The sequence below is a fragment of the Zonotrichia albicollis genome, chromosome 17 (genome assembly GCF_047830755.1).
Source record: "Zonotrichia albicollis isolate bZonAlb1 chromosome 17, bZonAlb1.hap1, whole genome shotgun sequence".
In the NCBI taxonomy this organism is placed as follows: domain Eukaryota; kingdom Metazoa; phylum Chordata; class Aves; order Passeriformes; family Passerellidae; genus Zonotrichia; species Zonotrichia albicollis.
In genome coordinates, this window is record NC_133835.1 from 9,499,197 (window position 1) to 9,519,423 (window position 20,227).

Sequence of the window (20,227 nt, forward strand, 5' to 3'; positions counted from 1 at the left end):
CAAGGGAGGTTTATAATTTTTGCAATTTAAAAATTCTTGTTTCAAGAACAGAGTTTTTGAGAACTTTTTGCTCTGGGTTCTGTTTTCTCACCTGGATTGACCCTCAGTGCAGAATGGGGATCTAATTCACCTGCACCAAACTTCAACCACAGGGAAACCTTGGGAAGAACTTGTGGAAACATCTGATCCAGAGGTCATGAGGCAGAGGGGCTCAGGGCAGGGAGGAAGATCCATTTCCAGGATTTTCCTTGGCCACTGCAGATTTTTATTGTTGAGAACTAGAAAGCTCCAGTCACACATAAAGATGGAGAAACTGGGACAGAGCTGGAGTCAGGCTTGGAGGAGCAGGTCCCCATGTCTGAAGGAGAGGATGCCAAAGTGCAGCTGTGCCCTGCTTTGTGCTCCTGCCTGGAAAACACTGAAATAACAGCCCCAAATGTGTTCCCTTGGTATTCCTGAAAGTTGTGGTGGGCTATCTATTTCCTAGAGACCTCTCATGCAATTCTTCACATCCAGATGAGGAAATTGTAAGAGGATATATGTTGCTCAGGTTCTTTTCACAAGGTTTTTTACATTCAAAAGCCTGGCTCAATCACAAACACTCACTCTCAGCATCAGTGGCTTTCCTGAACTGGGTTTGAAAAGCTCTTCCAGTTCCCAAGGTGCCACTGCAGCATTTGTGGCACAGGCTCTGCTGGGGCCCAGCCAATGGAAAGGAGCAGCCTGAGGTAACACAATTCACAGTCAGTGAATGTGGGCTGGCTGGGATAGGGACAGAAGGGCTGTGGGGAGGTGGGGAAGGGGTTTGATTGTGTGGAGGGTGAGGGATATGTGGAAATGGATCAGCTGGTGGGATGAGGCAAGTTCTTAGGTAAGGCTGTGGCTTTAGGCAAGGATGGAAAGGCTTCTGATGAAGGTTAAATGTCACTTTGTAGGGGAATAATACACTTTCCTCAGCTGGGAGTGATCTCTGAGCAGCCCAGGGTGCTGGATAGCCTCTCATGGGCACCAGTGCTTGTGGCAGGCAGGGCTGGGTGCAGCCACTGACATCTGTGACACACATTAAAAGTGTTCTTTTATCCTGTCAAACACTCAGACCCAGTTTTTTGGCTTCTGTGAGTCAGCACAGCTTTGCTGGAACCAGCTTGTCCCAGCAAGGCTGTTGACTCCCAGTCCCACCCAAAATGATGGGGATTTGGACTGTGTGCATGGTGCTGCTGCCACGGCTCTCTGTGTGCCATCTCCAGAGCATGACAGCCACATAAATAGCATATGTGAGGAGACAGCACATATCTGCTGCTTGCTGCATCTTATTTACATACATCTCCTCTACCTCACTGGTGGTTCTCCCCAGTTACAGATTTGTGCAAGGCTGCAGCCTTTTCAAGCCTTTGGTGGGAATACATTTCCCTCTACAGTTGCTTGAAATTTTCAGTAAACATCCATTGTTTCCTCTTGCTGGAGAATGGATTGAGGGTAGGCTTCTGGGGCTGAGTTCAGGTGGGTTAAAGCTGTGAAAACATCTTGCTTTGGGGTGGTTTATCAGGCATCAGCTGCTATTGATCCACACAACAGTGAGAACTTGAGAGACATCTCTTTGGGGAGAGCAAGTTCAGGAGGAAGCAAACAGCAAATGGTTTCTGGGTATCTTGGTGTCAGACATTTTTTTTTTTTTTTCAAGTGATTTTGTTGCTCTCCAAGCTGTTGGCTGTATAAAAGGACTGCAGCACAAAGGTGATAAGCAGATCTTTACTTTGAAAGGCTCCTGTGAAATTCACCATCTGAGCACAGAGATGTTTTCCTCCCTAAGGGATAAGAGGTTAAAATGCTGGGATGGTGTTCAGAGGATCTAAATTAATAATCTGCTGCTGTTTCTTACTCAGTACCTGTGTAAATCCTGCAACCATCACTGCCTTTCTTGAAATCAGAGACCCTTACTCTCTCAGCCCCTAGGACACCCAAACAGTGAGCCTTGGATTGTGGGTTCCCATTCCCAGAATGGTGAAAAAAATCAATGTACTGGGCAAGGAATAATGGGAGTGAGAAGAACTTGTGTCTTGTAAGAGTAGAGGGACTTGCCTGTTTCCAGGTTCATGAGTTTGAGATGCAAAGAGGAGGAAGACAGTAAAACACAATTTAATGCTGCAGTGAGGATTTATGGCCTCATCTGCAGTCACCTGAAATGATCAGTCCCTTGAAAATTGCAAATATTGATGGCAGACAATAAAATATCAGTGAAGTAGGTACCACTGTGTGTTCTTTCTCCTGCTGGATCTTGGGGGATTTTGCTCTAAATTAATTTTTGGTGAAAGCAAGGTCTGCTCTAATTAGTTGTAAGTAATGAGGATCAGGCCTAGCAGCACACAGAGTTTTCTTAAAATGCAGGGGGCTGCTGGCACTAATCCTGGTTGTTCTCCTTACCTTGGACCCTGTGGATGGGTAGAAGAGAAATGGAGAGATTTCCTCAGTATTTGTGCAAGAAATGGGCATGAATTACACTTGTTCTGCTGTCCTGCTGTTTTAGAAAAAGGAGCCCATTGACTCCAGCTTTGTGAGGCTGGTGGCCCTGGGAACCAGCTGATCCTTCAGGAAATTGTTTTATTGTATAATGTGTTCCTATAAATCAGCTCCTTGCAGGCTCAGGGATTGGCAGGGAGGTGCCCAGCCAGCATTCAGGTGGGCTGTCAGGGTACAGCAGTGTCACCCCTGGGCAGGAGAGGCTGTCCCTCAGGAATGTGGGGATGGATGAGCTCAGCTGCCTTTCTCTGCTGGGCCGGACCTAAACTCTGTGTGTGAATGCCCCAGCCTGTGTTTGTGACTGGGTCTGGGAGTTTATGGGATGCACTGGGATCAGCCACCTCTGATGGGGCTGGACCATCACCCTGCCATTGCATCCTGAGATCTTCTCCCAGATCTGCTCCTCCTGAGGAGTTCAATGATCATGGAAGGGAGATGGGGACTGTGACCAAGGCAGGACAAGGCTGGGACATCCCACTGACCCATTCCCCTTTCTGGCACTCGGATTCAGGCAGCACCCCAACACACACTGCAGTCAGTGGGTTCCTTTCCCACAGTGTGTTTGTCCCCAGCCCCATCCCTGCTCCTTGGGAACAGTTTTTCTGCTTTTCCTTTCACTCTGATGCTCAGCAATGCGCAGAAGAGTCTGCAGAGGTTTCTGTCATCTCTGAAATGAGTCTGACTTGAGGAAGTACAAAAGCTACAATGAATATGTATCACTGGAAATATTGAAGAAGCCAATGTCCTCTTCTTTTTAATAGATGTTATTTCTCATTCTTTGAATGAGTCTGCTGGCCATGGAGGGCAGATAATCCAGTTGTGGAATCTTTCTTGTCTTGTGTTGTTTCATGATTTATAGCATCATGCAAGGAAGAGAATTTATCACCACTGTCTCCGTGAAGTACCACTGAATCCCCTTGTAAAGGCTGCTCTGGAAAAGTGGGTTTTAGAATTCAAGAAAAGATATTTTCATATTTTTATCTCTTTTGATTTATTTTTTTTTCTTGTTTCCCTGATGCTCTGCTGACCATAAATCCATAAAGATCATCCAGTTCTAACTCCCCTGCCTTAGGAAGGGATATATCATTGCTACATTTTTGTCATCATTAATGTTCTAATATCACCCATTACCAGTGGCTGTGGTCCAAATTTAGCTAATTAGCCTTTGGCAAGCCATTAATCAGGTGCCCATCATCGCAGGAGTGACAGTTGCATTTTTGAACCTTTGCTTTCCAGCACACTCCACACTCCCCCAGCCTTTCTCCTGCTCCTCTTCAGCCCAGGTGCTCATTCCCTGCATGAAAAAATGATTTTACATCTTGAAAAATTAATTCTCTGCTCCTGATGGCCTTGATTAAACAGATTGACAAACCGTGCTAAAGGTGACAAAACAGCTCTGACATGCAGACATCTTCACCCCCTGAAAGGAAAGGCAAAGAAAAAATAAATCCCTGTGGGCTGGTGCTATTATGAGATGCAGGTGGCTGAGAGGTGTTTTCTGCAGAATCAGCAAAGGTTCTCCACATTTGGGAACAATGTCTGTAAAGTTAAACTGGTTAAAATGGCAGAAGATGCAATTACTGACACTTGAACTGGATTATCTTGAAAAAATTAAGGATTTTTCATCCACAACTGATGCAGACTGTGCTGATGCTCCAGGAGTTTGGAGGCAGAAATGATAAAGGTGTATGTGGCTGCCCCATCCCTGGAAGTGTTCAGTGCCAGATTGGAGGGGGCTTGGAGCAATCTGCTCTGCTGGAAGGTGTTTTCATTCCATGTTGATGCCCTGGACTCTCTGTTGTAGATTCAGCATCTCCTGATGGTGTGCAAGAGCTGCTGCCTCCCCAAAAGCTCCCTGGGCATCCCCCGGAAGAAGGGTGGCTTTTTGTCTTGTTCTTTTCTTGCCTTTTCTTACCTTGCTGCCTGCTGAGAAACCTTCAAACTGAGGAGCTGATCAGTTTTTCAAAGAAATAGCTGGGATAAAATCCTTTTTGGGTAATGTTTGCAAAATTTAGGTTGTCTAAGCCTACTGTCCATTGGGGTCTATGCACCAAGCCTGGGTCTTCCTTCCCAGACTTGGTGCATAGACCCCAATGCACAGGAGGCTTCTGATGAAGAAGAAATCTTGCAATCAGGCTCTCGAGATGATTGACCTCCTGTCACCCCAGGGATCCTGAGCAGAGCATGTGTTAGGATCCCATGAGATATTCTGGAAGGACAGATCTCACCGTTACTGTATTATAATTGGAGTGAAATCATGTGAAGCAGCAAGATTAGGACTGGAGGTGCAGCATGACCATCCTAGGCTTTTTTCCCCATGCAAAGAGGGCAGGGATGAACACTGAGGAACAACAAGAGGGCTGGATGAGGGGAATTTTTGGAAGGATGCTTGCCCCAGACACATATCTTGGCTGTCAGTAGTTCAAAATCCCTTTTCCAGCAGCCTTTTTGAAACACATCTCTCAGGCCAGAAAGAAACCCACAAGATAAATAGGTGAACCTGCTGTATTTGCTGCTCTGCATGAACATAAAGGAGAGTGGGAAGGGCTGAGAGCACTTTTTGGGGTGGGAGCCAGCAGAGAGGAGCAGAGCTGAATTCTGAATTTGCAAACACTCTTCCCGTCAGCTCCTGGGCTGTCCAGCTGGGAGCTCTTGCACTGATTTACTGCTGTCCTTGCTTCAGCCTTTGGAAATCAATCCACTGACAATTAAGGTAATGTCTGGTCTAATATTTATTTCACACTCTCGTTAATGGGCTGACAAAACCCCACTTTGTGAAGCAGTGAGACTGTTCTGTTCTGCAGGAGGGCTGGAACTCTGGGTCATGCTTTTTTCCCTTGTCCCTGTTAAAGCTGAGATCTCTTGTTGAAGCTTTCAATAAAATTGCCATGCAGCACCACACCTTAGCACTGTGTTCCTGGTGAAGAAGGTGCAGCTTTTGTGCTGAATATCCCCAAATATGCATTAAAGGAGAGCTGGAGCACAAAGGGGAAGCCCTGGCTGCCTGCTGGGGCCCAGGGGCTCTGTGTTGGGCTGGCTGTGGGTTGGGAAGAGAAAAAACATTTTGTGCCCAAGAGCTTGTGTTCTTTTTCTTCACTCTTGGGAAAGAGTGCCCTGAATTTGCTCTGATCTGCTTGTGTCCCCAACACTGAGAAATTTCCCCAAAATGCTGGGAAATGGCTCCATTGGGGAAACACTGCAGATGGCCAGAGGCACCAGAGCAGGGGGCTCTGGTACTCAGCAGTCAAAGCACTTTGGGAGTGGGTCCCAGAGCCCTCTGTGCACCCCGGCACACCTGGGGGGCTCTGCAGCTCCTGGGAAATGAGTTTATCGCGGTCAGTGTCCCACAGCCAGGCGGTACCTGCAGGTACCTGCGGGCTCTGTGTGGATCACCCCACCTGGAGGTGAGGAATTTACCACTGCAGCTCCTGAAATACCCAACTCAGATGGGAAGTGCAGGATGGTTTGGGTTACCAAAATCACCTTTAGTTAATGCTGCTGGAAGAATACTAAACAATAACAATTTTCTCCTCGCAGTTCTGTTCCTCCTTGTATTTTTTTTTGCCAGTTTCTAGGTCAGATTCCCCATTCCGCCGCTCCTGCGCTAGAACAGCGCTCAGGTTGCACAATTGCAGAGGAGGGAGGAATCTGCTTCCCGAATCCCGAGCTCCCCAGCAGCCTTGCCCGATCCTTCCCTTCTCCCCAGCATCTCCTGCCGGGAGCCCCCCCCCCAGGTAGGCTGGGGGTCGGGGTCTGTGCCAGGGGGTCTTTAGGGGGGCTTTGGGGATGCTGGGGGTGGGATGAGGAGGCCACTGCATCTCCCCGGGGCGGGGGGAGGACGCTGCCCGTGTCTCTCGCAGGTGTGGGCTCTCCTTCGCTTTGCCGCGTTCGGTTATTTATCATTCCCCCCTCCCTCTTCTCCTCCTTCCCCCTCCCGCTTTTCTCTTACGCAGTGGGAGCAGCCCGGCAGCCTGGCTCTGCCCAGCCGCCCTCCGTCCTCGCTCCCTCCCTCCCTCTCCTTCATCCCTCCCTTTTCCTTAAAAACGTGGGCTCCGGGGTGCAGCCCCCTGCGCTGGCGGCAGCCCTGCCTGGAGAGCAGCCCTTTCCCCTCCTCCACCTGCGGAGCCGCCGGCTCTGTCCGTCTGTCCGTCTGTCCATCCCCCGGCCCGGGGCGCTGGATGCGGCCGCGGGCAGCGGAGCCAGCTCGGGAGCTGCGCTAGAGGGGACCTGCCGCAGGTGAGCAGCCAGCAGGGCTTTATTGCCAACTTCGGGCTTTTCCTCGCTGTTTTGGGGTGTATGAACCGCCTGGGGTCGTGCCGGAGCCCCGCTGGCTCTGGGGCGGCAGTGGAAGATCTGGGGACACAAAGCTGATATTGGGGACTCACCGACCCGCAGGATGGCAGAGGCAGGTGGGGACACGCCGCCCTGGGAGCAGGAGGGATGAATGATGCGAGCAGCCCGCACTGCCCTGCGCCGGCGGTGTGCAGAAATGCGTGATCCCTGCCAGCTCGGGATGCGCCAGGCTCGCGGGGCTGCATCCCATTAAAGCGCTCCGGGGAGGGGGGGCTGAGTTCCGTGGCAGTAAATCATCCTTCTCATGGTAATAAATCACCCTTGCCCAGCGTTTCTCGTGCACTTGTCTCTCTACAATCCCCTGCCCCCCGTTAGATCAGCAGATTTAGAGCTGCCTCTCGCTGTCCCAGGTCCTTGGCGCTGCTTCAGGATGGACCCGCTCTTCCCTGCCCGCATTTTTGAAGACCCCGACCTGAGGAAGCTGCTGAACGACTCCTCCATGCTCAACCTGAGCTTTCTGCCCAGCAACTGGTTCAACAACAGCACCGGGGACGGTTTCCTGCCGCTCAGCATCAAGATCACCATCGTGGTCGTCTACTCCATCGTGTGCATCGTGGGGCTGGTGGGCAACTGCTCCGTCATGTATGTGATCGTCAGGTAGGACACGGGGAGGCTCCCGGGGAACTGGGAGCGGGGCAGACCTTCCCTCCCTCCATCCCTGCTGCGGGTGAAGCAGCCAGGAGCTTCCCTGGGGTTACAGACGTGCTTTGGAGGTAATGATGTGGCGTTTGTTTTATTGTTTTGGTTTTATTTGTTTGTTTTTTCACCCCCCTTCCTAGGCTGTGATGAAGGTTTCTGCCAGTTTTCAGCTGCCCTCTGGTGCCTCCTAAAGTTTAACCCAGAGAATGGAACGGAGTGAGCAGAGCTGCTCAAAAAATGGGTCTTTTTTTCCTTTTTTAATTTTTTTTTTATTTTTTTATTTTAGGGATCTGTATGTCCCTGGGGAGGGCAATGTGCTGGGAGCATTCCACTGCCAGGGTGTGCTGGCTCCTTAATGGGACCTCTCCTTGCTGTGCAGTGTCCGGCACCCCAGCTGTGTTTGCAGGTGCTGCTCCATCTGGGAGCTGGCTCCTTCCAAAGCTGAACCTTGCTGCAAAGGAAAGAGCCTGCTGGGAAGCTTCCTTTTACTTTTACAGGAGAAAAAAAAAATCACAAATGTAAGTGTTCCAACCCTTTGGAGCCTGCAGACTTAAATAAGTTGTGAGAGGATGCTGCAGAGTTGAGGGCAACTTATTTGCTCCTTGTGCTGAAGTGAGGAGGATGGAGGGGACCTTTGCAGAGGAGCAGCACAGAGCATGCACCACTCCATCCTCCCTGCCCATTGTTGGCAGTTTGAGTGTCCCTGTCTGCTTCTGCCATGGTTCAAACCCTTCTGGTTCTGGGAATCAGGAACCTTGTTCACCCTGTAAGTACAGGATAAGTTTGTGCAGCTTTTAGGGCTGTGATTATGCTAAACCCAGCATTCCCCCTCTGATCTCTGCGTCCTGCACCTTAAGGAGGGAGCTTCCATTTTATCCACATCTTGGAGCAGATTCCTGGTGCAGGTGGATGCTGCCAGCACAGAAAAGACAGGCTGAATCCTCCAGCAGAAGAGGAAAGTGTTTAGCAGGTATTCAGACACGGATGGGATTGTCTTGTTCCTGCCAGGAGCCCAACTGCTTCCAAAGCATCTTCCCCCTGAAAAACCACAACTTGGCAGGGGGAGATGCTGTAAAATCAGGTCTTTGGTACCAGAGGTTGCTGAGGAGTGGTTGGATCTCTGCTCCAAGGGCAGAGTGATGTGACTGATGTTCATCAGGCTGCCTGTCTGTGCTCTTTAGCTGAGGAGTTTATGGCACAGAGAGGGGATCCCATTAGCCCCAGGGAGCCTGCAGGTGCACAGAGGAGGTTTGCAGCACACTGGTGCCATGTCTGGACAGCTCATGTTCCTGCTCAGTGTAGTAGCAATTGTTGGAGTAGTTTGTGGGTGTGAGTGTGTCAGTAGTGAGGCTCTGGAGCTGGAGGCCCTTGGCTGATGATGGTGATGTGGCTGCATGGGAATGGCAGCCCCTGGGCAGCAGAGGAAGAGAGTCCCTACCCTGGGCATGAGCCTTGGTGTGTGTAAGGAGAAGCCTTGGCAGAAATCTCCTCCCTGTCTGCAAAGCCCTGGTGGGATGTGCACAGCAGGATCCTGCTGGCCCTGCCCAGGGCTGGAGCGTCACCAGTAACAAGAGTGTCCCAAACTGGGGTCCTGTGCCATGGCTAACCATGAGAATACTGGCTTCTGCTCCACTCCTTTTTGACTTTGTTACATTCCAGTTGGATAAATGGCACTCAGGGGTTTAGCACTACAATTTCCCATGGAAATGTAACTCTTTTTGTGTGTGTCCTCTCATTTTACAGTTTTTAAGCAACTGAAAACTGAAGACAGGTGCCAACCCAACCTCCCTCAGGTTTTTCCATTTCTCTGTTTCCCTTTATTCAGAAATGGAAGGTGTTTGCTGGGGAGGTTATAACTGAGCTAGAGCACGTGTAGGAGCTGTTGTTCCCCACCCATGTCCCCTGGGAGCCCAGCACTGAGCTGAGACCAGCACTGAGTTAGAACCAAGGCAACTTGAGTTAATGAGTAAAAACTTCTGATGATCTCTGCCCAGGATTCCTCTCTCCTTGCCCTGTCTGTCCAGGTCAGCAGCAGCTGTGAGGATGAATTGGACTCAAAATCAAACTCTTGACCCTGGCCACGTACACAGATTGGAGAAGAGCTGCCAAATTGTGGCTGTACAAGGAGGATGCTGAGGAGCTTCTCAAACACAGTTTGCTTTTCTCCTCAGATTGGAGCTTTGATGCTTCATGCAGGTTTTCAGTAGGTTGGAAGTTGGTTGCTGGTAAGCCAACACAGGGTTTAAGGGCTCTTAATGATAAATGAATGGAAAATTTTGTCATAATGATAAATTAATGGAAAAAAATCCTCTGTGCTGCACCCTTATCACTGTAGGTAATATGCACCCCAATAAGCTTTTTTTCTTCCTGTGCTTTGGCAGTGATAACCAGACTTCAACATATTACACAGCCCATAGGAAAATGGTGTGCTACCTTCCAGAAAAAGACTGGTAGTGTTATAGACAGTAATTGTTTCCCATTTTTGAGAGAGCTGGGAAATAAAAAGACTCTAATACCAGCACTCAAGGAAATTGAAGACATCAGGAAAACTCATTTTTTTATTCCTCCTGAATGAGTTTTCTGCAGCACCAAGGGAAAAGTTTTAAATCTCCCGGTATTTCACACAGAAGCACAAATTCAAGGTTTCCCCCTCTGATGTAGAAGCCAGCCTACAGCTCTATTGCATTTGGAATGATTTAACATTTGGAGCTATTAATTTATAGAGACAGTCACCATGTGGCTGCCAGTCCCTTCCAGTGCTGAGCAGCACTAGCTGGGTGAGATGGAGAAGGGCTCTTGTGAGGAGCAGGATTTGCTGGGCAGTGAAGGGCTGTTGTGGGAATCTGCCTTGTCTGTGCCTTTGTTCTGCTGGCTCATCCTGGAATTGCCAGCACAGACGAGGCCTCCCCCCCTCCTCCTTCTGCTGTTTGCTCTCTTCTGCATATATTTCCTGTTCTGCTTCTTAATGAACCTGAAACAAGGAGCTTGAACAGAGGGTTTGGGGAAAGCCAGGCTGCTGAGATCCCTCCTAGCTATTAACTGAAGTCTGCAAGGCTGCTTGCCAAAGATCTTTGTATTTAGGAAGGGAAGCAAAGGGGAAGGAGGAGGGTGTATTTTTGTATTTTTGGCCCTGGGGTGGGGCTGACCCAGGTGTGACAGAGGCCCCAGATCTCTGCCAGCCTTTGGTGACCCAGAAAAGGGACAAGGTGCAGCTCGTTGTCCCTACTCCAGCATGTTGCTGTGATGCTCAGATCCAGTGGGGATCTGGAGGATTTCATTCCTCCAGTTCAACCCTCCCTGGGAATGCTGCCTCATTTCTGGGGCAGTCCTCATTGCTATAGCAGCTCCCTGTTGGGAGCCTGGCAAAATGCTGGGGATGCTCAGCTCTCTCTATGGCAGAACACCTTTCAGAGCACTTTAAGCAATGTTTTGGGTAGTTTAGGGCTGTCAGGCCCCTACATTTTCATCTGCTGCCTCCAGGTGAAGCTTTAGGAGGAAAAATGGGATGGGGAGGTGCCTGCACCATGAGCCTGCCTGGGGATGCTGTGCCAGATGTTGTTCTGCTTGAAAACTGCCTCAGTCCCTGAGAACAGGGGAGAGGGCAGCTGGCTGTGATGAGACAGGGAATATTAATTTAATTATGACATTTCAGAGATGCTGATTTTTAATAGAAAGTTTTCTCAGGGAAAAGCCTGGACCAGCTGTGTGTCTCAGAGCTGAAATGAAGTGAGTGCTTCATGCAGGGGGAACCCAGCAGACACGAGTGGGGCCATCTGAGGCCTTTGCTGTCTCCAGATCTGCCTCTTAGTTTTTCCTTGAAAAACAGAATAAATAGACATCAATTATTGCAATTCATGGTGAAATGAAACCCAAACCAAGGGCTCTTTGCCCTGGAGAGTGAGTGGAGCTGGGTGAGGACAGTGAGGTGAGGTGAGCAGCACAGCAGAGGATTCTGCTGGGATAATGGCTGCAAAGGACAGGTCTGCAGCTCCCTGATTTCTGTCTGGGTCCCCATGAGCCCAGGTGAACTGGGCTCAGCTCCATGACCCACAATAGCCACACCTGGTACCTGCTAACACAGGTCTTGTAGCTCCAGTGTGTGCTGAAGAGCTCTTTGTTTCACCAGGCTGGGGTGGGATGGGTGCATGGGAGTTGCCCATGTGCAGCAGTAAATCTGTGATGTTTAACATGGAACTTGGTTCCCAGTGTTTTTCAGAGATTGGGCAATTCCCAGAAGCATTCTGGGTGCCAGCAGAGGCAGATCTGGCCCATGAGCAGGGATAAGAGTATCCTGCTGCAGGGTGGATGGTGATGAATGCCCTCCTTAGACCAGAGCACCATTCCTGGTGGCCAAGCACCTGCTTGGGACATGGGATCATCCCTGAGAGCCCCTGGCTGAGCTGCTGAAGCCTTTGCAGCAGCAGCAGCAGCCACAGAGGCTCCTCCCTTGGCATGGCAGCACATCCACAGTGGTCTCCAGAGAGCACCTGCAGGGCAGGGCAGGGCTGGTTTTTCAGAGCTGTCCCCCAGACACAGAGGTCAGACTCAAGGACAGGGAGATCATCTGTCCCAGGGTGTATGCTCGTCCTGGCTAGCTGTAGATTCCCTTACTAGCCCCTGCTAGTCAGCCCCTGTCTTGCTGGGTAATTTATGGGCTTTTAGGTGCTGTGCTGGTGGCTGCCTTTGCTGTAGTGTCTGGCCCCAGAGTCCAGACTAATTTAAATTTGTCCTTCTCCAACTCGGTGCGGTTTTTTCAGGGCCTGTTGAAGCATTAAGAATAAATCATATTGCCCTGGTCAGAAGCTGCAGGCTGCTCTGGGAGGGTGAGCAGAGAAGCAGGGATGGGTGGACACTGAGGGGACACAAATCATGACAGATCAAATATCAGCTCCACACAACCTGAGGGCTGGGAGCAGAGATGGGAGAGAACTGGGGCTGATTTCCACCATCACAGGGTGGGAGCAGCTCAGTACAAATCCTCTTTGAGCCTTTTCTGCTCTGTTTTGTTTCCTGGAGCATGTCCAGGCATGGGGGCAAAGGGTGGCACTGCTGCCAGGGTGTGAGTGGGGATGGAGGGAGCTGCTCAAGGTGAACATCACTGTCTGCATCCTAATCAGCTGCAGCTACACACATCAAAATCAGGAGGCTCCAAGAGGCAGAGGGCTCCTGGAAACAATGCTCAGGGTTTCTCAGGGCTGCAGGCTTTGCTCTGGTCCCTCTGCCCCTGGTGTCTGCAGCTCCCTCTTGGGTTGTGGGTTTGCTGCAGCCAGCTGGTGCTGAGCCCCAGTCCTTGCCTTGCAGCCTTGCTGTGGCTGGGTGGAAAAGGGAAAGATGCAGAAACAAGAGGTCTGCAGCTCACCCCGAGGCTCAGAATCTGTTCTTGTAAGGAGCAGGTCCTTAAAGCCCCGAGGGTGCATCTGCCCACCCTTAATGACCCGGCCTTATCTCCTCTCCCAGCCCGTGCATTCCCCTTGCCAGAGGGTCCAGGTAGCACAAAGGAGAGGGAAGAGAAGTGCTGAGCTGATATCCAGGTGTTTTTAGGCATCCCAGGGAACTGGAGAGCAGAGCAGAGCAATTACTGTTGTGACAAAGGAGGAGCTGGATGCAGAGCTGAGCACCGCCCTGTGGGAGATGCTCCATTAGGAAATTACCTCTGTGGCAGAGTGCAAGAAAGTGGCCCAGCAGGGAGCTAATGTCCTCCATGGAATCCACAGGTTTATCTGCAGCAGATTTGTGCTGTGGAGGAGGAGACTGAGGTGCCTCCTGAAGCCTCAGAGTTTATTTTTTCCCCTTTTTTGGAGCAGATTAAGAGAAAGAACACTCTCAGCTCTGGAGGAAAAGAAAGAGAGATTAATCCACAGAGAAGTGATTGATTGATTTTTGTGTGCACCGAACATTCTGGAAATGTTTGGGAACTTTGCTTGGTTGGGACAATGGCTGTTGGCTCTCAGCATGTAGAGAAAGTGGTCTAGAAGTAATTAATTGGGTGCAAATTAATTTCACCCCGTTTTAGAGTGCAAAATCAGCTTTATATTCTGTTGGAAGATGGGTTGAAGGAAGTGCTGGGGCAGTGTGAGAGGGGAAGGTGGCTCTGGCATCACCTCCAGAGGAGATGAGGAAGGAGGCAGAGGACAGGGATCTGTGCACTGAGGGATTTGCAGAGCAGGATTTGCAGGCAGAGCAATTGTACCTGGACTCTGAATTCATGCTGGGAGAAGTGGGGCCGGTGGGGCTGGAGGGGTGTGGGAAGGAGCTGAGGATTTTCTCTACACACCCTGAGTTCAGTGCTGAGGACCCAGGAGTGTGCAGGGAGGCATCTTGTCCCCCATGGATGATGGATGGAGCTTGGAGGTGGGTGAATTGTTGCTTGTTTCTCCCACTGGTCAATGACACAAAATAAAACAGGAACAGCCTTTGATTTTTACTGTTTTGCAGTAGTTGCTCATCATTGCTCAAAATTGATATTCCCTTGAGTTATAGTGCCAGTAAAAAGGGTTAGAGGCATGATGATGAATTGCCTCTGGCTCCAGCCCTCCTGGAAGGCTGGACTGCCACAAACCTGACCTTTGGGAAGCTTGAGCCAGCCCAGCCAGGTCTGTGGGCTCAGGGGAAGCTGCAGCTCCCAGGAGACCTTTGCCACCACAATTTTGGGTGCCTGCATCATTTCCTAAAGCCTGAGCTGCCAATGCTTATTTTTGTGAGAGCTGATAAAAAAGTGATTTCACTTCATTTTAACCCCCTCTGCTGACCTGGAGGGGAAAGTGGATCCACTCACAGACCCACCTCATCCTCCTGTGCATTGCCACGTTTAGGCCAAGTGCAAGAATTCAGGAGAGGAAAACTTGGCCACCCTGGGATGCTCCTCTGGAGTTCAGGGCACTGGAGGCTGCTGTAATTCTCCTTAGGAAATCCCAGAGCTTAAACCAGCAGCTGCCTGGTTATGTTGGATTTATTATGCAAAAGCAAAGTGCTTTTGCTCATTCATCCCATCACAAAAGGAAAGGCACCAGTATTTTCCTTCTGCTGCTTTTGGTTATGTAAGTTTGTCTGAGCTGGCTTTCTAAGAACTTGCGATTGATTTCTGGGCCAGGAAAAGCCTCACTCAGGCTTGTGTGGGGACCTCAAGGTATTTCCAACAATGTTTCCAGCAGTGCTCGCCTCCAAAAGATTCCCTTGGCTTTCAGGGTCAAAAATAGGATAATTTGGTTTTGCTTTCTGAAGCTGCTTTCAGACTTCTGATACAAGCCCAGCTTAGAGCTCCAAGGCAGGTAAAAATATAGACTTTATAATCTGGATTGTGGTTCCCCTGTCTGCTTCCCTGGCAAACCTGGCCAGGTCACCATGTGTCCCAGCAGAGCCCAGAACACACCAGTGCTAATGTTCTGCCAAGCATTCAAATCATTTATCAAGAGCTGAAGAAGCTCAGGGGAGGGCACAGAACAGTGGAGGAAAGTCGGGGGTTTGCTGTTCTGAATCAAATTGGCAAAAGGAGCTTTTTAAGTAAAATCAACCCTGTGATATTTTAACATGTATCAGGCTGAAAATAGTGCAGCATTTTATGGGTAGAAGCGTTACCCTCAAATGAACTTGCACTCTGTTAATAACACCATTGTCTGCCATTTTTGGCTGTGTTTCTGCTAAGGCCATTAGTAGAGTAAATGATAGATGAGCTGTAGTTTAAAAATTATACCTATTTGAGCTCTTATTCTGCCCATGAGGGGAATATCCTGGAGCTGAAATGTTAGATCCAGTCACAGAGTCACTGTTGAGCTTCCATTTCTGCAGACACTGCACGTCCCCCCAGATAGGTGATCACAGCTGGCTCTGCATCATTTCCCAAGTGTGAAAGGGAGATGATTGCCATTAGAGCAAGGTGACTCTTCCATCAGGGCAGGCAGTTCGTGTGGTAAAAGTAATATTGAAATGACAAAAACATCTTTAGTGTTTGACTTGTGACTTTACTCCTTTCTCTAGAAAGATCCATTGTGATATTCTGATTTCTGATTCAAACCCAGCTCCTCACCATTTTTTGGCTGGCCAGGGCTGGCCATTTTGCCTGCTCTGATTTGACAGCTCACATTAGCCATGCTCTCTGGCTATGAGCCCATGTCAAATAGCTGATCAACTTGCTCCTGCACCTTTCATTTACTGGCTAAAGCTCTCACCAATACTTCTAACAATGAAGCCATAGGTAAAGAAACCCTAAGTTGGCCTTATTGAAGTAATTTTTCAAGAAACACCATCTGATAGCCTCAGGGTTTCATGGTGCTCACTAGCAGTCTGAGGGAATGATTCTCCTGCCCATGGAACTGACTGTGGAGGAACCATTTGTGGTGTTGTAGGAGATGGGCTGAACAGTGTGTTGGTAAACCTGTGGGAGGTTGAAAGGTGAGGATGGCCAACCTCATTACACAAGAAAATACAGCATCTCCTTTCGAAATCAGCAGAATCTGCTTTGGTAAAGTTCAGTGTCTGACCCATCATGGTCACTGGGAGCTCTAACCATTGCTCATTCCTGCCTTTCAGATTCACAAAGATGAAGACAGCCACCAACATTTACATCTTTAACCTCGCCCTGGCTGACACCCTGTGCCTGATGACCTTGCCCTTCCAGGGAACAGACACATTCCTGGGCTTCTGGCCCTTTGGCAATGTCCTGTGCAAGATTGCCATCTCCATTGACTACTACAACATGTTCACCAGCACCTTCACGCTGACCATGATGAGCGTGGACCGCTACATCGCCATCTGCCACCCCATCAAAGCCCTGGACATCCGCACGCCCCACAAGGCCAAGGTGGTCAATGTTTGCATCTGGGCACTGGCTTCTGTCTTTGGCATCCCAGCCATGGTCATGGGATCTGCAGAGAACGAGAACAATGGTCAGTAAAACTGCACCCAGCGGGAGGGACATGAGAGCCCAGGGAAAGGGGGGCAGTTTCATCTGTGGGGTGAGGTCTGTGCTATAAAATCATCTTAACTCTGCCCCTGCCTCTCTGTATCTCTGCTGCTGCTTTTCTAGTGTTAAACATGGAATTGTTATTTGAGGAATTGTACATTAAACGTAGAATTGTTATGTTAGGTTGGAAAAGCCCTCTAAGATAATCAAGTCCAACCATTAGCCTAACTAACCCAACTAATCTGAATGTGCAGATGCTTTTCTGCTTGTTCTGCGTTTGCTGATCTCCCTTCCCTTTTTGTTTCTTTAACTCTTGCAGAGATTGATTGTCTAATTAAGCTCCCTTCTCCCGTGGACTACTGGGACCCAGTGTTTGGCATCTGCGTCTTTCTCTTCTCCTTCATGATCCCTGTGTTGATCATCACCATTTGCTACAGCCTCATGATCCGGCGGCTCAAGAACGTCCGCGTCCTCTCGGGCTCCAAGGAGAAGGACCGCAACCTGCGGCGCATCACCCGCATGGTGCTGGTGGTGGTGGCAGTCTTCATCGTTTGCTGGACTCCCATCCAGATCTTCGTGCTGGTGCAGTGCTTGGGAGCCAAGGCAGAGAGCGAGCTGGAGCTGGCCATCTCTTGCTTCTGCACCGCGCTGGGCTACGCCAACAGCAGCCTGAACCCCGTGCTCTATGCCTTCCTGGATGAGAACTTCAAGGCGTGCTTCAAGAAGTTCTGCTTCCCCACCGCCTTCAGGACCGAGCTGCAGATGTCCAACAGGATGTGCAGCATCGCCAAGGATGTGGCCTACGCCTGCAAGAACTCGGAGGGGACTAACAATCCGGCCTGACTAGGCATGGAAATCCCCATGGCGGCTGTCGCCCAGCAGAGTCCGACCACCCCCACGTCAGAACTGACTCAGATAACGGCCCTTTAGCAGGACCTCAAAACTGAGAGGTGAGAAACCAAGGAAACAATTGTGGGGGTTGGGAAAACCGGATGCTGCGAGAGCATGCAGAGAAAGTCAGCCCATCTGATGCATTTTAAATTTCCAGTGCATCCTGCACTAAGGAACGTGTTTGAAATCAGCCCGCTGATTCCTGCAAAACCCTGGGGGTTTGCAACATTATTGAGAGTTTGGGAATTAAGGGTTTAAAATAGGCATCGCTCCTGGGGCTTACACTCCTGCTGCTGCTGCTGGGAGACAGACAGAATGTGAACTCTTGCATTGCTTTTTTCCTCCCTGGCTGGAGATGTTAACAGCTCGCCTGGCTCACCAGGCACTCATGTGCAGGTTTTCCTCCTGTGCCATCGCTCTGAAATCAGACGTTGCTGCAGCCAAAGTGGGCAGGAGCCATCAGACAAAACCCAAGATCATCTCCCGGATGAGTCATCGTGCAGGCAAGGATGCAGGGAGGGAGAGGAGGGAGCTGACGGGAAGAGAAATTCAAACTGCCTTGGAAGGACAGCGCCAGCTCCTGCAGATGGGATCTGCAGTGAACCCCCCCCTCTCAGAGGGGAGCAGGGTGGGGAGAAGGGACTGTCAGAGCTGATGATGTCGCTCTGAAGAGGAGGAAGAAAAAAGACTGAGGAAATGAACACAATTTCTCATTTACATGCTGCTACTATTTTTTTTAACTCTGTATTTCCAGTGTAATAATGGACAGAATGTGTCTGTATATACATGTCTGTAGTGGAATAGGTGCAGATACATGGTAGGATTTCACCTTACCAAGCATGCCTTGGGCATCTTCCTCAGTGAGAGGAGGAAGGAATGAAGTGGCCTATAGACACATGTATTTATGTATAGGAAAAGCCATTTTGGAGAAGTCAGAATGGCAGCTCTTCCAGAAGACATGGACATTCCTGGTGGGAGGAGGCAGCCTAAAAGAGTCCCACCCACTCCACATGGGATAAGTGGGGTACAAACCATACAAAACCTGGGGTTCTGTGGTTTGTTTTATGTTTTTAACTGAAATGAGACCCACAATGCTGAAAGCATGTGGGAAATGCTGCCTGGGTACCACCCCTCCTGCCAACCATGGATTGATTTTCCTCTCCCAAAGTAGGACAGAGCTTTGTGGAAAATGAAATGTCCTGTCATTTCACTTGATAACAAAAGCTTCCCCAAAGAGTTTCACCACTTGAGTGCCCTCTGTGCTGGGGAGAGCAGAAGGCTGGGCTTGTCCCTGTAGCACAACAGCCCCAGGAAATCTGGGCAGTGGTAGCCAGTGGTGCTGACGGGGGAGCAAAGCACCAACCTCCACCTGGAGATGGGAGGTCAATTCCAACATGAAAACCAGCAGTGTCACCTGGACTGTACAGATTCCAATGTGAATATATTTCTTGTGCTCTGATCTATGAGATTCTGTATTTTTAATGTATTGATTTGCCAATATTTTAATGCTGTCATGTTCTTTCTATATGCTGTACAAAGGAATTGGATGTTATATTTCTATGTAGAGTGTATCTCTCATGGTTGGGCTTAAAATATAGATGCAATTCCAGTGTCCCATGCAAAGGACCTAGATCCCTTGTAAACTGCTCAAGCTGGGAGGATTTTGATGCTGATTAACATTTGATTGGGAATCTGGATGTGTACCAGAGCAAACTTTGCAATTAGCACTTCCCCATACCAGTCTGGAGGGAGGAGGGAATCTGGGCACTTTAAGCGCTTTGTAGTGGATGTTAATCCCAGAGCCCTCGCCAGGAAATCCCATATAAACCCCAGGCATGTGAAGAACAGCTCCTTGAGAACTGTGCTGCTGGCAAGCTGCATCCATGTCTTTGGAAAACTGGGTTGGGTGGGATGTTTGTGGTGGTTACAGCACTGGGCAGTGAGAGACCTTGGGTCTGCTCAGCCCTGAGCTGTGGGATGCTCTGATGGGATCTGGGGCTGAAGGTGGGAACTGACTGCCAGGCTGCTCTCACCTTTAGGGAGCAGGAGAACATTCATTAGTGGCTGGCCAAGGAACAGCCACACTCCCTTTGTCGTTCTTGGCTGGGTTTTTAAATAGATTTATGTCCTCTGAAAGAAAATATTACCAGTGTTTGGCATTTTTTAAATATGGATTTTGTTATAATGACTATGCTGCAACGATCTTACATAATCAAGTACTCAATAAATGTGTGTTTACCAAGCTTTTGGGTATTTCCACAGCCCTTGCAGTGGATGTGTTTAGGCATTCTGTTCAATGCTCAGTGAAGTTTGTTATAAGAAGAGCAGCAAATGCCTGAAAGCAAAACTTTATTGTACTGTGCCTCTGGAGTTACAGGCTCATGGTCAGCTGGATGGCTTTAGTGCTGGCTCTGTAATTCCCTCTGGAATTGGTTGTGCTGGTGTGATTTTTACAACTGCCGCAGTGTAAATGACATTTAGGTGGCTACTTGTGTGCTTTAATAAAGGAAAATTAAAACCCATGCGGTTTGGATGATAACCTGGAAGAGTTCACTGGGTGGATTTGGAATGTCTCAGCCCTGTGGGAACTTTTGTCCCACAGACAGCTTGGCACAGAAGATGTGAAAATTGGGTCTCTGGCTCTTGCAGAGGGCAGCTGTGATGTGTAGCAGGGCAGCAGTGCAGGCAGCTGCCTGCTGTCAGAGGTAAAGTCTGCTGAAGGATGAAAAAAGCTCTTCCCACCTCCTCTCCCCACAATTCCCAGGAGTTATGGGGTTAGGTGTGACCTGGGAGAACAATAAATTGCAGAGTTGTTCTGAAAATACAGCCAAGGCCATATTCTGTAGGAAAGATGGATCAGACAGTGAGATGTGCAATAAGGAAAGTGCTTTCTCTCTGCAGAGATCAATATTCCTACCCAAGCAGGTA

General features: G+C 49.4%; 1 protein-coding gene across 1 annotated transcript; it reads left to right on the forward strand.

Annotated features, from left to right (window-relative positions):
• The first annotated feature begins 7,240 nt into the window (after window positions 1-7,240).
• Window positions 7,241-19,821, forward strand: OPRL1 (opioid related nociceptin receptor 1). The gene is made up of 3 exons (XM_005491187.4): window positions 7,241-7,467; window positions 16,036-16,391; window positions 16,728-19,821. Exons 1-3 carry the CDS (start codon window positions 7,241-7,243, stop codon window positions 17,249-17,251), a joined length of 1,107 nt encoding a protein of 368 aa, XP_005491244.1. The 3' UTR covers window positions 17,252-19,821.
• The last annotated feature ends 406 nt before the right edge of the window (window positions 19,822-20,227 follow it).